Below are 18090 nucleotides of genomic sequence, written 5' to 3'. Positions count from 1 at the left end.
TATTATTTAAGTGCTTCTGAAATGAACGTCTCCGCATAAGCTCTTGAAAACCGATATTTGATTTGATTGCGCCGTTGTGTTGGAGAACAGCACGGCTCTGCCTTGAATGATGGCAGAAGGCAGTTTAGAATCCTTAAGACAAGCCCCAAGTGTCCTGAGGAAGGAAAGAGCCATCAAGAGTATCTCAGGATGGGGCTTCCCTGGTGGCGCAGTGGTTGAGAACCTGCCTGCCAATGCAGGGGACACGGGTTCGAGCCCTGGTCTGGGAAGATCCCACATGCCGCAGAGCAACTAGGCCCGTGAGCCACAATTACTGAGCCTGCGCGTCTGGAGCCTGTGCTCCGCAACAAGAGAGGCCGCGATAGTGAGAGGCCTGCGCACCGCGATGAAGAGTGGTCCCCACTTGCCACAACTAGAGAAAGCCCTCGCACAGAAACGAAGACCCAACACAGCCATAAATAAATAAAAAATAAATAAATAAATAAAAATTAAAAAAAAAAAAAGAGTATCTCAGGATGAAACACCAGTTGCTGCCACACTGCAGAGGTGATGACTAGGGGCTAGAGATAATCAAGAAGTTGCGAATTGGTTCTTAGAGGCAGAGCAGAGCTCAGAAAGGTACCAGCCACCTGCCACTGTTGGCAATCAGGACTGACTCCTTCCTATGAGACCCCTGGCACCAGTGACCCCCTCAATAAAGGTGGGTACACTTTCACAAATCCTTCGATGTGGGAGACCGACCGTGAAACAGTGTATCTCTTTGTCAGGGACCGTGATGCTGCGATTCGTTGCCTCCCATCCCACCAGCTGAAAAAGAAGAAGAAACACAGAAACTGGAAGTTCTCAATGGAGATAAACTTGTTCTTGTATTAGCTTTTCTTGAGGATGCTAAAATGAAGTGTTTCCATCAACCAGGTTTGGAACGGCTGGCATTCCAGCTGAGGAATGGCTGAGGCCCGTCCTTGGGGCCTGAATTTTCTAAGCACTCCCTATGAATACAGGTTCTGTTCCCCTTAACGGGAAAGCTGTCCCATGCCTATGGCCTTGGAGGGAACTCCTTACACCTTGCCTGTCCCCTCTGCCCAGTCCTCCCCTAGAAGAGGACCAGAAGTGGGTGCCTCATAATCTGCTGAAACTGTCCTCCTTGCCCTGTATATTGTATTGACTTAAAGCTTTAGTCTTTTCGGGGAAAACTTACTTAAAAGAAGCAACAAGCCAGTTATTAGATTCATGGATCAAAGTAAAGTAGGGGTTTTCATTTTTACTTTTCATTTAAGGATTAAATTCCTGGGAGTAAAGGAGGCACTATTTAAATAAACAAGATCATTTATGAGCTTCGGGAACCTGGCCTCGTTTCTCAGGGGAGAGGGTGGCTGGGAGGCAGAGTGGAGCCCAGTGCCCTAACTGTGGAATATCTTTGAGTTCCTCCTGTTCATCAAATCCCACCAAGGTACAGAGAACAGGCAATCATATGGCCACTGTACTCAAGAGTGCTTTGAAGTTTCTTTTGAGAATATGATCTACTTCTCTTTGAACCTGACAGTGATTTTTTTTTTTTCTTTCTCCTCAGGGTGACCAGAGGCAGATCATTCCCATACCAAGTGTATGTATATTTATCCAATTTTACTTAAACAGTTATAGAATCTTGTATCTTTTGGCCTACTAATATAAAAGATTTTTTAATATTCTTGCTTATATTGCGTTTTTATCATGTGGTATTAACAGCTCTGGTCTGTTGAAAAAAAAAAAAAAGTGAAGCTACATTTTAAACTGAGAGCAGGAAGTTCTGTACAAGTGTCCTTTCTTAGGAACAGCAAGGCAACCAGCATCTATTAACCAAATTCTCACCTTTCTCTCTGCAAAGGGCCTCCACGTCTCTTAGTAAGCCGAGGCAGCACTCCCCCACTCCATAGACTGCAAGAGCATACTTTTGCCCCAACAGGGTTCTTTGCAACAGGTTCTGTCCCAGTGGGACTAGGTTCACCAGACCCCCATCCCAGGGGAGCAGACCATCCCTGACTGTTCAGCAGTGTTGGTAGCTTGGCCGTGGGTCCGATCAGAAAAATCTCCTCAATCGTATTCCCTGAACTTGCAAAATCACCCTACCATCACCACCACCCTGCCCTCTGCCCCCCGAATCCCACAGGCTGGCTGTACTGCAATTCTGCCCCAGCCAAGCACTCCCTTGGGCCACCAACTTCTGTTTTCAGTCCTGGAATTTGGGATATTAGCTGCACCAGTGTCTGCCCCAGCACAGGCCTGGACCGGCCACCCCTCAGACAGCTGCTCTCCCCACCTCTCCTTTTCTTCCTTCTTCTCTGCCAGCCGAGCCGTGTGGCCTGAGGCCAGTCAGCAAGCAAGAAGCAGACCAATGACCGACTCCCAAAAGAAACTTGCAGTTGAGATGTCTGTATCAAACAGGATCTCTCAAACAGTCCTATGTCCTTAGAGAAGGATTTAGGTTTTTAAAAGTTGTCCAGAAATTGATTTTTTTTTTTTTTTTTGGCTGCACCGCACGTGGCTTGTGGGATCTTAGTTCCCTGACCAGGGATTGAACCCGGGCCCTCGACAGTGAAAGAGCGGAGTCCTGACCACTGGACCGCCAGGGAATTCCCAGAAATTGATATTTTAATCCATAAAGATTCTCTGATTCAGATTGTCTGATTCAAATCTAATCATCTATCTTTACTTGGACTTTTTCACATATTTTCTGGGAACATCCAAGAGACACAGCAATCTTACATTGAAAGAAATGATGGATTTCATTAGTACAGTTTGACTTCAAATTTGGCAATACATGTCACCTATAAGTTGCCCAAACTATTTTTGTTAATTTCACTTATTTTCACAACTTTAACTCTCCATTGATTAACAAGTTGCAAGGGTTTGTGGAGTGATTCTGACTTTGCTAGTGTGCCTGGGGGTTGGGCTTTGTTGGGAACTGACTTTGATCAAAAAGATGGATCAATCAGCACGACTGCTTATCCAGTGTTTGAGTAGGATACCCAATGGGATTGATACCCGAGGCCTCTTTTTAATCTTTATACAAAGTAGTTTCGTATACTTTTCCTGCAAGGGTGTCTACATTCAACAGGTGGCATCTCTCCCCCTACCTCTGAGACGCCAATAGCACTGTTTTTTTTGCTCAAAGTTAATTCACAGCTACCTATAAAGTTAAGTGCTGAATCAAAGCATTTGTCAGAGTAAACGCTCTACTGGGCACCCACAGTAGAGAAAAATGACCCTTTCTTCACAAATCTCTTTCTAGAGTCCCAGAATAAAATAGCCAAGAGGGGGTTTCCCTGGTGGCACAGTGGTTGAGAATCTCCCTGCCAATGCAGGGGACACGGGTTCGAGCCCTGGTCTGGGAAGATCCCACATGCCGCGGAGCAACTAGGCCCGTGAGCCACAACTACTGAGCCTGCGCGTCTGGAGCCTGTGCCCCGCAACAGGAGAGGCCGCGATAGTGAAAGGCCCATGCACCGCGATGAAGAGTGGCCCCCGCACCGCGATGAAGAGTGGCCCCCGCTTGCCGCAACTAGAGAAAGCCCTCGCACGAAACGAAGACCCAACACAGCCAAAAATAAATTAATTAATTAATTTTAAAAAAAATAGCCAAGAGGAAAAAGATGCTTTGTGTAATTTAGCCCAGTGTTAGGTCAGTAAACCACAGACTGCTTCCTACATGTGAGACACTGGGTCAGGCCTTATGAATCTGAAATATCTTACAAGAAAGCAAAGCCTAGCTAAAGTAACTTGCATCTTTGAATAAGCACTTCCAGAAAAGCAGTTCCACCAGTGGGTACCCTGTGATCTCCACTGCCTGCTTAGCATGCAGCACTAAACCCAAGTCCATCTGGAGACCAGCTCTGCCCCAGGATTCGAGCCTTGGGGTCCCCTGCAAATCTGCACCTACCTGTCGAGACTGCAGCTCACATAAACGGTAACCCTGCCTTTTCTGGACCACGGGGGACCTGGTTAGTGCTAGGAGCCCCTGAGAGCTTGGAGGGCTACCACACAGGACTGGAAATCCAGGCTTGTGCTGAGCCTCCAAACCAAGTCCCCACACCTGCTGAAAGCTTTTTCCAGGCCCAGAAGACGAAAGGTGCCCCTAAGCCTGTGGGTGCCCAGAGGAGATCCGGCTGGAGTTCCCATCGCTTGCTGCTCACCTCGTGAGCCCCCCATTTTTTATTCTCGTGCTGCTGTTTATATGTGCAGCTTCCATCTTTTGATTTTTTTTTTACTAAGCTCATTTTTTCATTATTCACTTTTCATTATTCATATTTTTTCATTATTCAAACTCATAGTTTAAAAAAATACTGCAAGATTAAAATAGAAAAAAAAAATCTCCCAACTTGATCCCACTCCCTAGAATAGCCTTCTAACATTTGTTGTATATCCTTGCAGAAATTTTCTAAATCAACACAGGCATATTTAAACAAATGAGAGTGTTGCGAATTGCTTTTTGCTTTTATCAGGGTACCTTGAACATCTTTCCAGATATTAGTACATAGCAAGCTGCCTCATTGTTTTACATGTAGTTGATGGCATTTACGTTGTGTCCACTTTTGTGCTATTACAAATATTCTTGTGCTTGTGTGTTTGTCAACCTGAGTGATAGTATCTGGGTGATCAGTTCCTAGTTGTGGCAATGCTAGGTCAAAGGGTATACTTTATGTTTCTGGTAGATTAAAGGCAAATTACCCTCCAAAAACCTAATTTACATTCCCAGCAAGAGCCCATTCCCTTTTCAAAAATGGTAATTAGCAAATACTTTGATCTTTGCTAACCTGAAAGTAAAGATTTATTGCTTTGATTTGCATTTCTTCATGAATGAGTATGAACATCTTTTCACAAGTTTATTGTCCATATGTATTTCTTCTTACCTATTCATTTCTTCTAGATTTTATACTATTTTTTTAAATTTCAAGGAAATTAGCACTCTCCCCCAAATTTATGATATATTTTTTGGCCTGTTTATAATTATTTGGCCACACAGGAGTGTAATTTTATATAGGGAAATGTGTTCATCTTATCTTTTATGGCTCCTGAACTTTATGTCATGCTTAGAAAGCTCTCCCCACTCTATGACTATGACCCACTTGTCTCCTAGTATTTTAACAGTTTCATCATTACACTTAAATCTTTGATCCATCTGGATTATGTTGGTGTAGTGCGTGAAGTCTCAATCCAGCTTTATTTGCTTTTCCAGGTGGCAAGTCAGTTGTCTCAGCATCATTTATTGAGTAACCCATCTTTTGTACACCTATTAGAAATGACGTCTTTATCTGGACTTGATCTTAAACGTTTCACTTAGTAACATTTGTCTCCCAACTGGGAGCTGGGGTTTGGGGCCCTCTCTACCTCTTATCGGAAGCCTCATGTTCTGTCCAGTAAAAGTCAGGTGTTGAAGGGTAAGGAAAAATGCAGAGGGACAGGCTTGGAAACCGTGATGTTTGGTGGTGACTCTGAAGGTGAACACTCAGATGCTTTGGCCCCAGTGAGGACCAGACCCCTACCGTTCCCACATGCTCTCTGGAATCACTTACGTCCCTGGTGCTTCCAGCTCGGGGTTGACAGTGCAGCTGAGCCATAAAATTGCTGAAAGTGGAGAGGAGAAATTTGTTTTCTAACAGTTACGTTTGTATGCTGTCGGCCTAAATAAGCCTTTTAGTAAACAGTAGTATACTTTTTTCCACCAAACCTTATGAAGATCATATAAGCAGAGCAACTCCTCTAGTTAGAGCTGGTGTCCAGTCTCCTTTGCCCCTCCTGCAGCAGCCCTGAGAGTTCTGCCCTGAGCTCAGGAGGCACGAGGGGAGGGGGGGTGGGCAGTGTGCAGACTTGGAACCTGAGAACTCCAGTGCACAGACAACCATCCAGCATACCAAGAAGAGGCGCCGCTTCTGTAAGATTTGCAAGGGTGTGTTATGGGGTGGATACCTTAGATTAACTATTCCTGGCTGCCCGTTCACAGCCAAGGACAGGAACTTTCACATCCACTCCCAGAAGGAGCAATGGCATGAATGCCCTTCTCAAACCTCCCCCTCCCCCCATGCTTTCTTACTCCCACCCCACCCCCCTGGCAGTGCCCGCCTGTGCTTGGGAGCAAGTCGTTGTGTTTAGAAAAGGCTCTTTTTGATATAACTGGTGTTTCTCCTGTTCTTCAGCTTTATGATGACCTGAGAGAAAATTTGCATCAGGACATTTTTTAGTTAATGATTCAAGCATCACCTGAGCAGATCAATTGAAGTCACAAAACACTATCACAATTATCTAGTATCCTTGCATGTTCCAAGGACACAGCTGTCCAGAAGAATTCTTACCACTGGTCTGAGGAATTTGCATTAATCTAAAGCCAAGCTCTCAGGGAAGCCGCGTGCATTTAGGAACCGGGCTAAGGGTTAACGGACTGCCCCCTGCAGCGTGTCGCCCCAGCCTGGCCTTGTTCTCTGCAGCAGAAATGCTAAATCAATAGCTTGCCTGTCACCCCGCTCGCTCTTTTCTCTCTTAAAATAGTGCGGGGAGGCTTTTTCCTTACTGTTAACTCAGAGAATGCTTGTAAAGTGTGGGTTAAACCTGCGAAGAAAGTAATTTTCATTCCCTGGTTTGGAAAATAACTGAGCCACTTCTGGCAGAGCTTTGATGTTTTCAGATATGCTAGGGATAGAAGTTCTAGATCCTTATTTTCCAGGCTAGCAATTACTTAAAGTTAAAATGCTGTTTTAGTCTATAAACGCATAGAAGAAGGGCTAGACAGATACACACCAAACGAAAAAGGGGGGGCACCTGGGGAAAGGAATTGGGGGGGCGAACATGGACGAGAGAATACTTGTGTTTTATATGTCTATATTCTTTACAATGAGAATGTGTTTTATTACATAATTGTATAATAGAAAATTAAAACAAATTTTATTCTAGTCACAAGCATGCTTTCTGCTATGGCTCACACAACAGAAATAACCCCAGTCCTCTCTATTATGTTCATTTATTGGGCTCATCACACCCTGCCTTTTTAAACCTCTTTTGAACTTCTTCTTGCAAGTTTATTTTAATTTTTTTAATAAAACCTGCCTGCTTGCTGATTTGTAATGAAGGACATAGTCCTTTCCAGGACACTGGGTCCCACGCTCCAAGTCTAAGGCACGTCTTTCTCAGTGCCACATTCTCAGGGATACTGCTTGGTGAACATTCATTAGAGCCAAGGGAGTTGGGAGGCCGTAAGGGCTTTTTCTGCTGGATGATGTTGGAGAGGATGAAACACCCACGCTTACTAGAGAGAGCCCCCCAGGAATTAGAAATGCTCATGTCTCCACACATCGCTTCATCCTACTCCGCCCCGACAATCCCTCCAGCCAAGATGATCATAGCACTTGCAAATTTACCTACCCTGTTGACCGCCTGCTTTACATTCACTATTGAACCAGCTCAAGTCCAAAATTAACATGAATTCCCTGACTAATGTTCAACTGAAACCAAAAAAAAAAAGAGAGAGAGAAAGAAATAGCCATTTAAAAGGGACTACTTCTTGATTTCATTTTTTTCTTGTTTTACTTGATAAGCTAAATTGTCCATTCTTCAGTGGTTAGGGACAGATATTTTCTTGTGTTTTGTTTTGCATTAAATATGGAACAGAGCTTGACCTTCCTCCAGGACAGAAAATTAGCTAGTTAACATTGGATACTGAATATGCCACAGAGTAAACTGAAATACTTCAAATCATTTCTAGAATGAGGCAAGGCCCAAGAAATAAATACTCTAAATCAAGAATAAGGTTGGCGGGCTTCCCTGGTGGCGCAGTGGTTGAGAATCTGCCTGCCAATGCAGGGGACACTGGTTCGAGCCCTGGTCTGGGAAGATCCCACATGCCGCGGAGCAACTAGGCCCATGAGCCACAACTACTGAGCCTGCGCGTCTGGAGCTTGTGCTCCGCAACAAGAGAGGCCGCGACAGTGAGAGGCCTGCGTGCTGCGATGAAGAGTGGCCCCTGCTCGCCACACTAGAGAAAGCCCTCGCACAGAAACGAAGACCCAACACAGCCTAAATAAATAAATAAATAAATAGCGTTCCCTTTAAAAAAAAAAAAAAAAAAGAATAAGGTTTGCTGAAGATATCTAGCATTTTATTAACTCTTTATGACTTTTTTATCATAAGGTGAAAGTCAGCTACTACAAAGACATATAAATGGATTTTCTGGTTAACACACAGTATGTGGATTAAAGTATAACTTCCAGGGACAGAGACTCCAAGGGATAAAAGTGCCACCTTCGCTCGATACTACACCACAGTGGGACACGTACAATGCAGGGCACTGTACATGGACCAGTTTTATTTCTGTTTCCTATTATTGGAGGTCACTTTGGATTGCTTTTTACTGGTAGTTCTGTAGTTTCTCTCAAAGTTTTTTGAAAGCTTCAGTCACTTAAAAAAAAAACACTATGGTCCAATAAAGCTCTAAAATATGCTTATATACCACAGTGAATTTCAGATGAAATATGACCCCGGAACATAGGCTGTATGGTTAGAGTAGCTATTATAATTTAACATTCATTTTCATGTTGTCCATTTTAATAATAACAATAGCCACCACATATGTGCCAGGCAGAATGCTGGGTGTTTTACTGCAATTATAGCTGATAACAACCTTTCGTGGTAGGTATTATTATCCCAACTCACAGCCAAAGAACAGACAGAGCTGATATTCAAACCCAAGTTTGTCTGGTTCCAAAGCCCAGGCCCTCATAATAGCCGTTCAGGCAGTGGCACAGTATTTGCTTGGTAAAACTTCAATTGCAAACTGCTTATTCCTATTGTTTTTAACAAAATTCCATGATGTGCTTGACCAGGCATTTAAATGTTTGGTTTCATTTCTGACCTCATTGACATAGTGTAATACAATAATAAGGGATTTGGTTTGTCTTTTACATAAAGGTAATAATATTGATTTTTTTTTCCCTCTTTAGCCACCAGCTAAATATCTCCTTCCAGAGGTGACGGTGCTTGACTATGGAAAGAAATGTGTGGTCATTGATTTAGATGAAACATTGGTGCACAGTTCATTTAAGGTAAATCAACATAAAAAACAATCAGTGATCTTTGTGATTTGGTCACAGTTGTATTGGAAAAGGGAAAATTAAAAAGATGAAAGCTTGTGGTTGTTGGCGTATGACCTCCCTGTTCATGAAATCCCAATAACAGTTGCTTATTAACTCAGGTGAACATTAACTCAAGTAGCTGAATATTAACATGATTAGTTTGGGGCTGCCAATATCCCTGAGACTTCATTCTTATGTATGCAATTTGAGTTTTCCAACACTCTGCCCCCTGCAGAAATACTTTTCAGGTGGCACAAGGCAATCAGTGCCCCAGGCCACTGCTATGTGTTTGTCAAGGTAACCGGAACGCTGTACGTGCTGCAAGTTGTATTGGGAGGGGCAGGGGAGGCACTGTTGAAAACCGTCAAGCAACCGACTATCCTGGAAGTTTTCCCAGACCAAGTTTTGGAAGATGCCCAACTCTGAAGAAGACTTCCAGAGTTAACGGCATCTGAACACATTCAGCCATTTACCTTGACCGTTTTCATGACAAGAGGTTGCTGGAGTTTTTCCTAAGCTTCACGGCTTAATGTGTATCCACCTGCCTGACCTCCCTCCTGATGGCTGCGGGGCTGTAGTGAGCTCAGCTCGCTCTCCATCTCCATCTCCCCGCCAGAACAACAGCCAAGATTACAAATTACCTGAGGGCCTCTATGCAGGAACAGCTATGGCTACACTCTTGGGAAATGAGTTAATTAATCGTTTTTCCATTTTTTGAAATTGTTTAAAAGAAGCAAATGATAAAAAAAAGTTTGGAAATAGGGGACTGGTGTGTCGGGGAGAAGAAGCAGGTGTGTAGGGTCCTTGTCCTGTTTTCCTTGGGTGTTTCTGGCGATGGAACTGCTCTACTGTTGCTGGCCAGTTAGACCACATTCTTCTTTTTACCCCCAGCCCGTGACCCCGCTTACTTTGCTGAGAGACGTGAAAGCACCACCTAAGATGGAGTGGGTGTCTGACACCAGCCAGTCACTCCTTGATGGCTCTATGGGAAGTGGGAGAGCCATCAAATTTTCCTGAAGACCTTTCTGCCAGAAACATCCCTCCTTGGGCCTGCTTCTCACTAAACAGAATCCTCCTTGACAGGACAAGGCCAGGCAGTTGTCCTAGAGTCCTTTGGAGAGTGGAGGCGGGGCCACACTTACCCCTGGCAGTGAGAAATGGCCCGGCTGGCAGCTGGGGCACGTAGGTACCACTCATTCCCCAGCCCCACAAGGGCCCTTCCAGGATTGGTCCCAGGGCTGCAGTGACCTTATATCCCAACTCAACCCTGAACGGCATTGGAAGCCTTTTCTCCCCCATGGGCAGGATGCTCAAGACTTTTTCAAGTCCCTGCGGAAGAAAGCCCTTTAGGACAGGGGTCAGTTGCCATTACAGCATAGACAGCTTCATTCCAAGCGGCTCTGGGAGTGTGGGCATCGCTGGCCAGGCTGCCCGAGGTTACTGAGGGTTCCTGCCTCCAAAGGCGAGGCCTTGGCAGCCCCTGGTATCTCCAGGGCCTACTCAGAGGGCGTTGATGCGACAGGCTGATGTGAACAGCATCTCTTCATTTCTTCCCTCCCTGGCCTGCCTACATTTGCGAGCGGAATATTCTTTATCATATGGTTTTTAAGGTTCTAGGCATTTCAGAACCCTTTGAGAATCCGAAAGCTGTGAACCTCTCTCCTTGAAACTGCACATCTGTACAGCACGCAGGGCCAGGACCCAGGTTTACAGCCCTGACTTTGGCCCGGTCTCGCGCAAGAAAAGATGGAGGGCAGTGCTTGCTCTGAGCTGGGCAATGGTTTTCTCTTGTTCTATACTCTGTGGAATATGATTTCACAATCTAATGCCTTGTGAGAGTTTCTTCCTTCAGTTTTTTTGTTTTCTAGCCTGATTCTCTATTTTAGTTGTGAAATCATAAAATACCGAACTCATCCTTGGCCTTCCAACCAAAGCAGTGAAGACACTATAATCTTAAGCCTCAGGTGCTCTGCTGAGTGCTTAGTAATGGTTCTGTGATCTAGTATTTTCCACCTTTTTTTCAGTTTACATATCAAAGAACAATGTGTGTGTACAGTAATGGGCTTAAAGGCAGAGACCCCAGTTCAGATTCTGACCAGAGACCCCGTACCCCACACTCCTGCCCTGTGGCCACCACACACGTGTTCTCCCTCCCTCTGTTTCTCTCCTACGTGTCCCGAGGGTTTGTGGTCTCATGCTTCTCTTGGGCCTGTTCATTTCTACCTGATTTGTGGAATTCCATTTAGAACTGTATGTGAGTCTATCATTGATAACATAGTGACTGCCGAAGCATCCTATTTGAATTTTAAGTGTCATTAAGTGTCAGAGTTACTTTAAATATGCAGAGGTTTGTGAGTGTGCTACGTGTTGTATTACATAGAGCAGAACAGTCTGGGGTGGGCTGGCTCTCCCCACCTCCCACAGTAGGAGATGGTGCCAGGCAAGGCCTGAAATCAACTGATGCATGCTGGATGGAGGTAGGGGCACTCATCAGATCCATTGCTCTAGTTGAGGAAGAGAGGAGAATCCGAGGTCCAGAGGGGAAAGAGCCTGCCCAAGGTCATGGCTGTGGCCTCTGACTTCACCCCCCATATCCAATGGCCCCACTTGGGGTCCATGTGTTGAACATCTGTCAAGCAGCCCCTCACAGGGCAGCCTGCACTTGTGGGTCCAAGACAAATTCTTTTCCCTTGAGTAGCCCTGTCCTCGGGGATCGTCAGGCTCTCACCTCCTCCCCCTGGTGGCCAGCAGTGGTTCCTGCCATGCTGGGAGGGCTCTAGGCAAGAGCGGGGAGTTTGAGGAGCCCCGTTCCCAAGCCAGCTGCACCACCCTTTGTGGTTGGGGCCAGGGAGGTGATAAAAAAGTTGGACCAAGATGCTGAAAATGTAACAGTATTCAGAACAGAAAATAATGTGCTTTTCTGCTTGTGCTTATTTTGAGGAGCCATGGCAGGCTTCAACATCCTCCTGAATTGTTTTTTCCAACAATAAAAACATTGGTCCAGGCAAGCTTTTTTGGTGCTAAAGTTTCCAATTTTATTTTGTTCTTTCAGACATATTAATTATAGTTTCTTTTTTCTCTAGCCTATTAGTAATGCTGATTTTATTGTTCCCGTTGAAATCGATGGAACTATACATCAGGTAAGAAAGCAAAGCTAAATCTGAGTTTCAGTTAGCATTTTTTAGTAATTATGTTTCCTGTGAACTGTATTTCTAAATTCCCATTTCATAATCTTTTTATTCCTAAATCAAAAGGAAGTAGATTTTATTAAAAATGCAATGATGTTCTGCTTTTTTTTCACTCAGATGAACTTTATACTTAGTTTATAAGGGAAACTAGAATCTATTTGTAAATATTAGATGTGGTTGCAAGTTCAAATAATTCTTTGATTTGATGCAGACTTTTAGAAGTTTCCATATCCCCCACTGGCCTAGCTTGATGGTCTAATAAACTTCCCTGTGTAATTGCTTCAGCTACTCTCCTAGCAGACAACAGGAGAATGTCACAAGTCACCCACTTATGGTAGATTCTCGGGAAAAGTTGTCCGTTTCCAAGGCCAGCCAGTCTAGACTCACCTTGTCACTCCTGCATCGTGTTCTCCAGTGAATATTTAGCAAAATCCAACCCAAAAAGGAAAGGAGGAAGGGTGTGCGTTTTTTGGATCAGCAGGCAGCTTTGAATAAAGAGCCCTAGTCAGTTGGCGTACATCTTTGTTCTGATTTTTTTTCCCCTTATTTTCCTTTTTTCTTCATGAAGCTCCTCTGGAAACAGTTTCATTTATGAAATATTGGAAACATTGTAGGAAGACATTGTAGGTTTTCCACAAGGATGATCCAGTCATCTTCCTTGTCAACCCCAAGATCTAAAGGGAGAGTCTCTGGCCTGGTGTGTTTACATCCCAGGAGGAAAACTCTCCCTTGGTAACTCTGTCCCTGGTGTCTCCACACTTCACACTTTTAAAAGCCATCAGGGAGCCAAAATGGCAGGCACTTGGGCATTTAACATTTGCAGAAGCGTCAGCAGAATTAACTTAGCATCTGAGAAGCAGTTAAGGCTTCTGCATTTATTATCTTGGCTCGTGTTACAAGATAATGAGACAAAGGAGAGGCTGCCCACTGGCATGGCAGGAATAGGAGAGAAATTAATCCTTCATTCCTCGTGACCGCGAGCGTGGCCCTCAGGACCTGACCTGCTATGGCCAGCCCATTCTCGAAGGAGCCGCCCAGCTGCCCCAGCCCTCCAGACTGTGCTATGATTCACTTGGTGGTAGATACCCCAGAGCTGGGGTCAGAAACTCTCTCTCCTGAGGGAATGAAGCCACAGGCGCCCAGAGGAGGACCAAGGCCCTGGCGAAGGCCGTGGCCTCGTTCAAGTAATCCAGGATAGGCTGTGCAGGTCCCAAGGGGCCTATTCTTGGTTACTTGCACGCGGACGCGGGCCTGGACGCTGGCCTCCGGGCCCAGGACCCTCCTCTCTGCCAGAGGCACCAACACCAGAGTTCCCAAACCAGTCTCCTGCCCTTCGCGTGTAGCAAAGCTTCCTTTCCAGGCAGTATTCCCAGGGACACTGAGGACCGCAGGCCGGATCTGTTCCTGGCACCAAGCAGCCTCGTGGGCAAAAGTCGGGCCTGGAGCTACTACAGCCACAGGTCCAGCCCTCAACCCACACCGAGGCCACCCTGCCCCTCAGAGCCCTGTGGGCACCCACCCTGAGCCATCCTGCTCCTCTGGCCCCTCACTCCACACACCCTTTCAGTCAGCCATGTTTCCCACCAAGTCCTGGCTCTGTGTAAACTCCTTTACCAGCAGCACATCATCCGTGTGGGGCAGAGCCCCGTTCCCCTCTGTTACTCGTCCTGTCAGGTATCCAGCCTGCTTCGTTTATGGCCCCATGCATACTCGCCGAGGACTGCTTTTCACATTTCATCTTCAGCCTTTTCTACCCCCATTTCCCCCTATTTTATTGCTGCCTCTGAAGGGCTGGTCATGCAGGGCTCTGGCCATTCTCTAACACCCCAAGCGTTTTCAGGCCAGGTCTCATGCTCATACTGTTTCCTCTGTCTGGAAGCTCACTTCTCATCCTTATCAGCCTGGTGAACTCCTATTCATCCTTCAAGGTCCAGGCCAAATGTTCCCTTTTGTGATTCCCTCCCCTTGAGAGGGGAGTTAATCATCCTTAATTTATCCCTCTACTATAGCTTTCATTACACATGTTTATTTTGATATATTTTTCTGTATGTCTGCTCTAGACTGTGAGCTCTTCAAGGGCAAGGCCTGTGTTTCACTCACCTTTGTAACTGCTTCAGGCTGAGCCCAGAGCTGGGACTGAGCGAATATGAATTGAATTGAATTTTAACAAGTTTGAATTATTTTAGGGAAATGGCTAATTTCAGATGGAATTTATTCAAGTTTTAATTAGTTCTTCCCTCCTCCCACCTCCTCTGTCTTCTCTCGCCAGCTCTGCCTTCTCTCCCCGCTCCCATGTTTCCTCACATTTGCTCAGGCTCCCCAGTCAGGAGCAGAGCCCAGCCACTCTAGGAAAGGCCGCTCTTTGCCCCCCTCTGCTTGGCGGCTCCTCCTGATGGCTGGTTTCCGGGGCCTGGGGTAGGCGGGCTTCAAGTCCCCTGAAGCATCTGTTTCTGGAGCAGACCCAAGCAGAGTTACCTTCGTGGGGTCAGGTAGATGGTTTCCCAAGCCGACAAGGAAGGCCCTTCCTTCGGCTTTGCTGGGCCTGCCCCTCCACCCCAGGCCGTCTTAGTGAGGGAGGGGTTCCAATCAGAGTAGGTAGCAGCTGGAGCAATCCCAGGCCTGCCGGGCAGGGGGCCAGGCCCTGCTCCCGAAAGGACTACCCCAGACCACAGCCTGTGTCCACAAAGGCCTGACTGAGAGCATGTGCCGCGAAACGCACGTGAAATGAAGGAATTGTGTCACACAAATGCGGCACAACCCTTCCACTCACTGGTTCTGAAAATCCCCAGGACCTTCAATACCATGGTCAGCTTCCCTTTCCCCCTTGGGAGGGGCGTCTGCTCCCAACTCAGACCTGGAGCCCTATCTGAGGTGTGTCTGGCCTGAAGCGCCATATCTGACTGCACAGCCCTTTGTACGTACCACATTAAACTAAGGGACAGGAGGCAGGAACCTGGTTAGGAATTCTTCCTATGCAGGGTGTCCGGGCCCCGGGCCTTTCGCAGCGGCTGCTGTGACTGACCGGCGTGCTGTCCCTGCCGTTGCAGGTGTATGTGCTGAAGCGGCCACACGTGGACGAGTTCCTCCAGAGGATGGGGCAGCTGTTTGAGTGTGTGCTCTTTACTGCCAGCTTGGCCAAGGTGGGTCCTGCCCCCAGCCCTGAGCGCCCAGCCCCTCCACCCGTGCCCCCTGTCAAGCAGCCCTTTGTTAAGGTGGGGGAAGCTGTCTCCATGGTGACAGGTTCCCACCCCAGGTGGGGTGGATGCAGGCCATGTGCACAGCACCAGCCTGAGAGGCTTCTGGGTTACCATAGCAACAGCACTGGGAACAAGTGCTCCATGAAGTTGCTTCCTGTGCCCGCTGAAGCTACTCATCCACAGACCAGGAAACCACACATGTGTCCAGTGTAACCAAGAAAGGGCGTATGTATCTCATCTGTTGACTGGCTACAGGCTCAGGCCTCTTTGCCCTTGGGTTAGCTCACACGGGTTTCAGGGAGAGATAAGGGTCAAAGATCCATCCGCCTGCTGGGGCCGAATGAGAGTTGTGACTGCCCTCATGAGCCCTGGGACCTCAGGCCAGTTGCTTCACTTCTCTTGCCTCATTTCTTCTATAAGATGGGGATGACTCCATCTACCTCATGGGGTGGGTCAAATGAGATCATGCCCATAAAGAGCTTAGCACAGGGCCCCACTCCTATTCAGCAGGTGTCTGTGGAGCACCTGCCGGGTCCCATGTGCTGTGCTGGGCGCTGTCACATGGTAACTGCTCCTGGTGTTCATTCTTTATTATCATAATTATTCATGATGATAAAATAATTCACACATGTTCTGGTCCTGTGGTTTGGTGTGAATCTCTGACCCAGCATCTACACTGGCTCTGACCAAGGAGAGTGGTTTCTTGGCCCTCTCCTACTGTTTGAGGGAACTGGCAGGCTCACAGGGTCCCCAGTGTGGTTTAGTCTGTCCCTTCACAGGTGAGCGGAGGCACGTGCGTGGTGTGGAGGGCAGACAGGGCAGGCCCTGCTCCTTGGAGGAGATCCTTGCCATGACCATGTCTCAAACCCTGACCCTGATGGAGCCAATGCCATCCATTTGTTGATGGCACTGCCGGTGTCTCCATGGGCACCTCAGGGACCCTGAATGGCCCCAAAGATGAGCTCTCTGGGGCCCAAGTTAGCTGTCTGCCTGCCTGCAGACCTGCTCCAAGGACCCACAGGCAGCTTCCTCCCCCATGTTCTGTCTCTGCGCGGCTCCCTTCTCTGCATGTCGGGAACTCTGACCCCGAGTTCCCAGACATGCTGCTTTGCCAGGCTGGGCATTGCTGGTTTGGGCCATCTCTCTGTCATGGCCGAGGGGAGAGAGAACCCCACTTGCTCACATTCTGCCAAGCTCATCACCAGGCCGGTAGCGAGGGAATCCAAAGCCCCGGGCTGACCTCTGCATACTGAAAAGAGAACGTGGCCTCAGGAAAAGCGTAATCTTCCCTGGTGGGTACCCTTTCAGATGAACGGTACCAAGGCTAATCGTGCTGCGGTGCCGATGGCTTTTCTGACAGTGCTCTGGGCTGCCAAGGAGCCTGAAGTGATAACCAAAGAAATAACAGACAGGAAGATCGCACAATGCTGGTGGACTGAGAGCCATTTTTTCTTTGGTGAAATTGAAAGCACTCTTTCTTGGCATCATCCCCAGCACTTGCTTAAACATCCTTGTTCAGTCGCTCTTCCTGGACGGCTCCCACCTGCCCCTCCATCTGTCTCTCTAGCCCTTCTCTTGCTGCTACCCCAGGCTGGCTCTGCCGAATCAGCCCTCAAGTCTAGCCGTCCAGCTTCTCTCCTCCCTGGTGCACAAGCTCTGCTGACAGGTGGCCGCTCCCCAGTGCTTGGCTCTGGGCTCAGCCCCAGCCAGCACTGTTGGTGCAGAGGACCTCCTGGCCTGCCGCCCGGGGGCCTAAGCAACCCTCTGCTGACTGTCAGAGCCCTTCGGTGTCTGCTTCCCCATCTTAGTGTCCTTCCTTCATTCACTCACCCAGCAAGTATATACTGTGTGTCAGCCACTGTACTAGGCGCTAGGCATACCACAGAGAACAAGAGACAGTCCCTGCCCACATGAAGCTTATATTCCCCACCTTCATCTCCAAGGCCTGGAGCCCCAGACTCAGACATTCCCTTGAAAGATATATGCCACCGCCACCGTTAATGATTATGAAGAAATTAGCTAGAGTCAGCCCCTTAAAAACAACCCACGTGGCACTTGGCTACCCTCACCAGCAGAAAACTGCAGAGCCCTGAGCTCACCCCACTTGGTTGGCAGGAAATCCAGCCTCCTCCTGGACTCTGCTCCATCAGGATGTCTCTGGAGAGAGGAGGGCTCGCCCATGGAACCAGGATGCTGCTTGTAGCCCTGCATCCTGCAGCCGTGCCTGCCTTGGCTCTGCACTTGGGCTGCTGTGCGTTCCGCCACTGGCCTTCCCAAGACCACCAGCCTCGGGTGCTTCCTACCTCCCTGGCAGAGCCTCTGGGCCCCTAGGGAAACTGGCTGTGCCCCTCACTTGGGTCTTGGTGCTGAGGCCTGACCTAACGTCGGGCTGGGAGCTGCCACTCTTTTGCCTTCAGCCCAGGCCACTCAGTCTGGATGAAGATTTTCCCTCAGGGATAACCCCTTTCTTTCTTTATCCAGTTCAGCCTGCTTTGGGGGAAATTCCCCCAGGCCATGGAATAGGGCCAAGCTGGATGAACCCCAGCTGTGAGCGGGGCTTGAACTCCCTCCCTTAAAACTCCTGGGCTCCAAGTAAATGGAAGTGCTGTC

The 18090-nt window shown here is 47.6% G+C and overlaps 1 protein-coding gene across 1 annotated transcript in view; it reads left to right on the top strand.

Moving 5' to 3' along the window:
• Nucleotides 1–18090, top strand: part of CTDSPL (CTD small phosphatase like) — a 126132-nt gene that overhangs the window by 99924 nt on the left and 8118 nt on the right. Inside the window, 3 exon segments of the mRNA XM_068558928.1 lie at nucleotides 8964–9065; nucleotides 12179–12235; nucleotides 15331–15423. Of these exon segments, the coding sequence (XP_068415029.1) occupies nucleotides 8964–9065; nucleotides 12179–12235; nucleotides 15331–15423 (252 nt within the window).

Source organism: Eschrichtius robustus, chromosome 12 (genome assembly GCF_028021215.1).
Source record: "Eschrichtius robustus isolate mEscRob2 chromosome 12, mEscRob2.pri, whole genome shotgun sequence".
In the NCBI taxonomy this organism is placed as follows: domain Eukaryota; kingdom Metazoa; phylum Chordata; class Mammalia; order Artiodactyla; family Eschrichtiidae; genus Eschrichtius; species Eschrichtius robustus.
The sequence above is the reverse complement of the archived record's forward strand: the minus strand, read 5'-3'. Positions and strand labels throughout refer to the sequence as shown.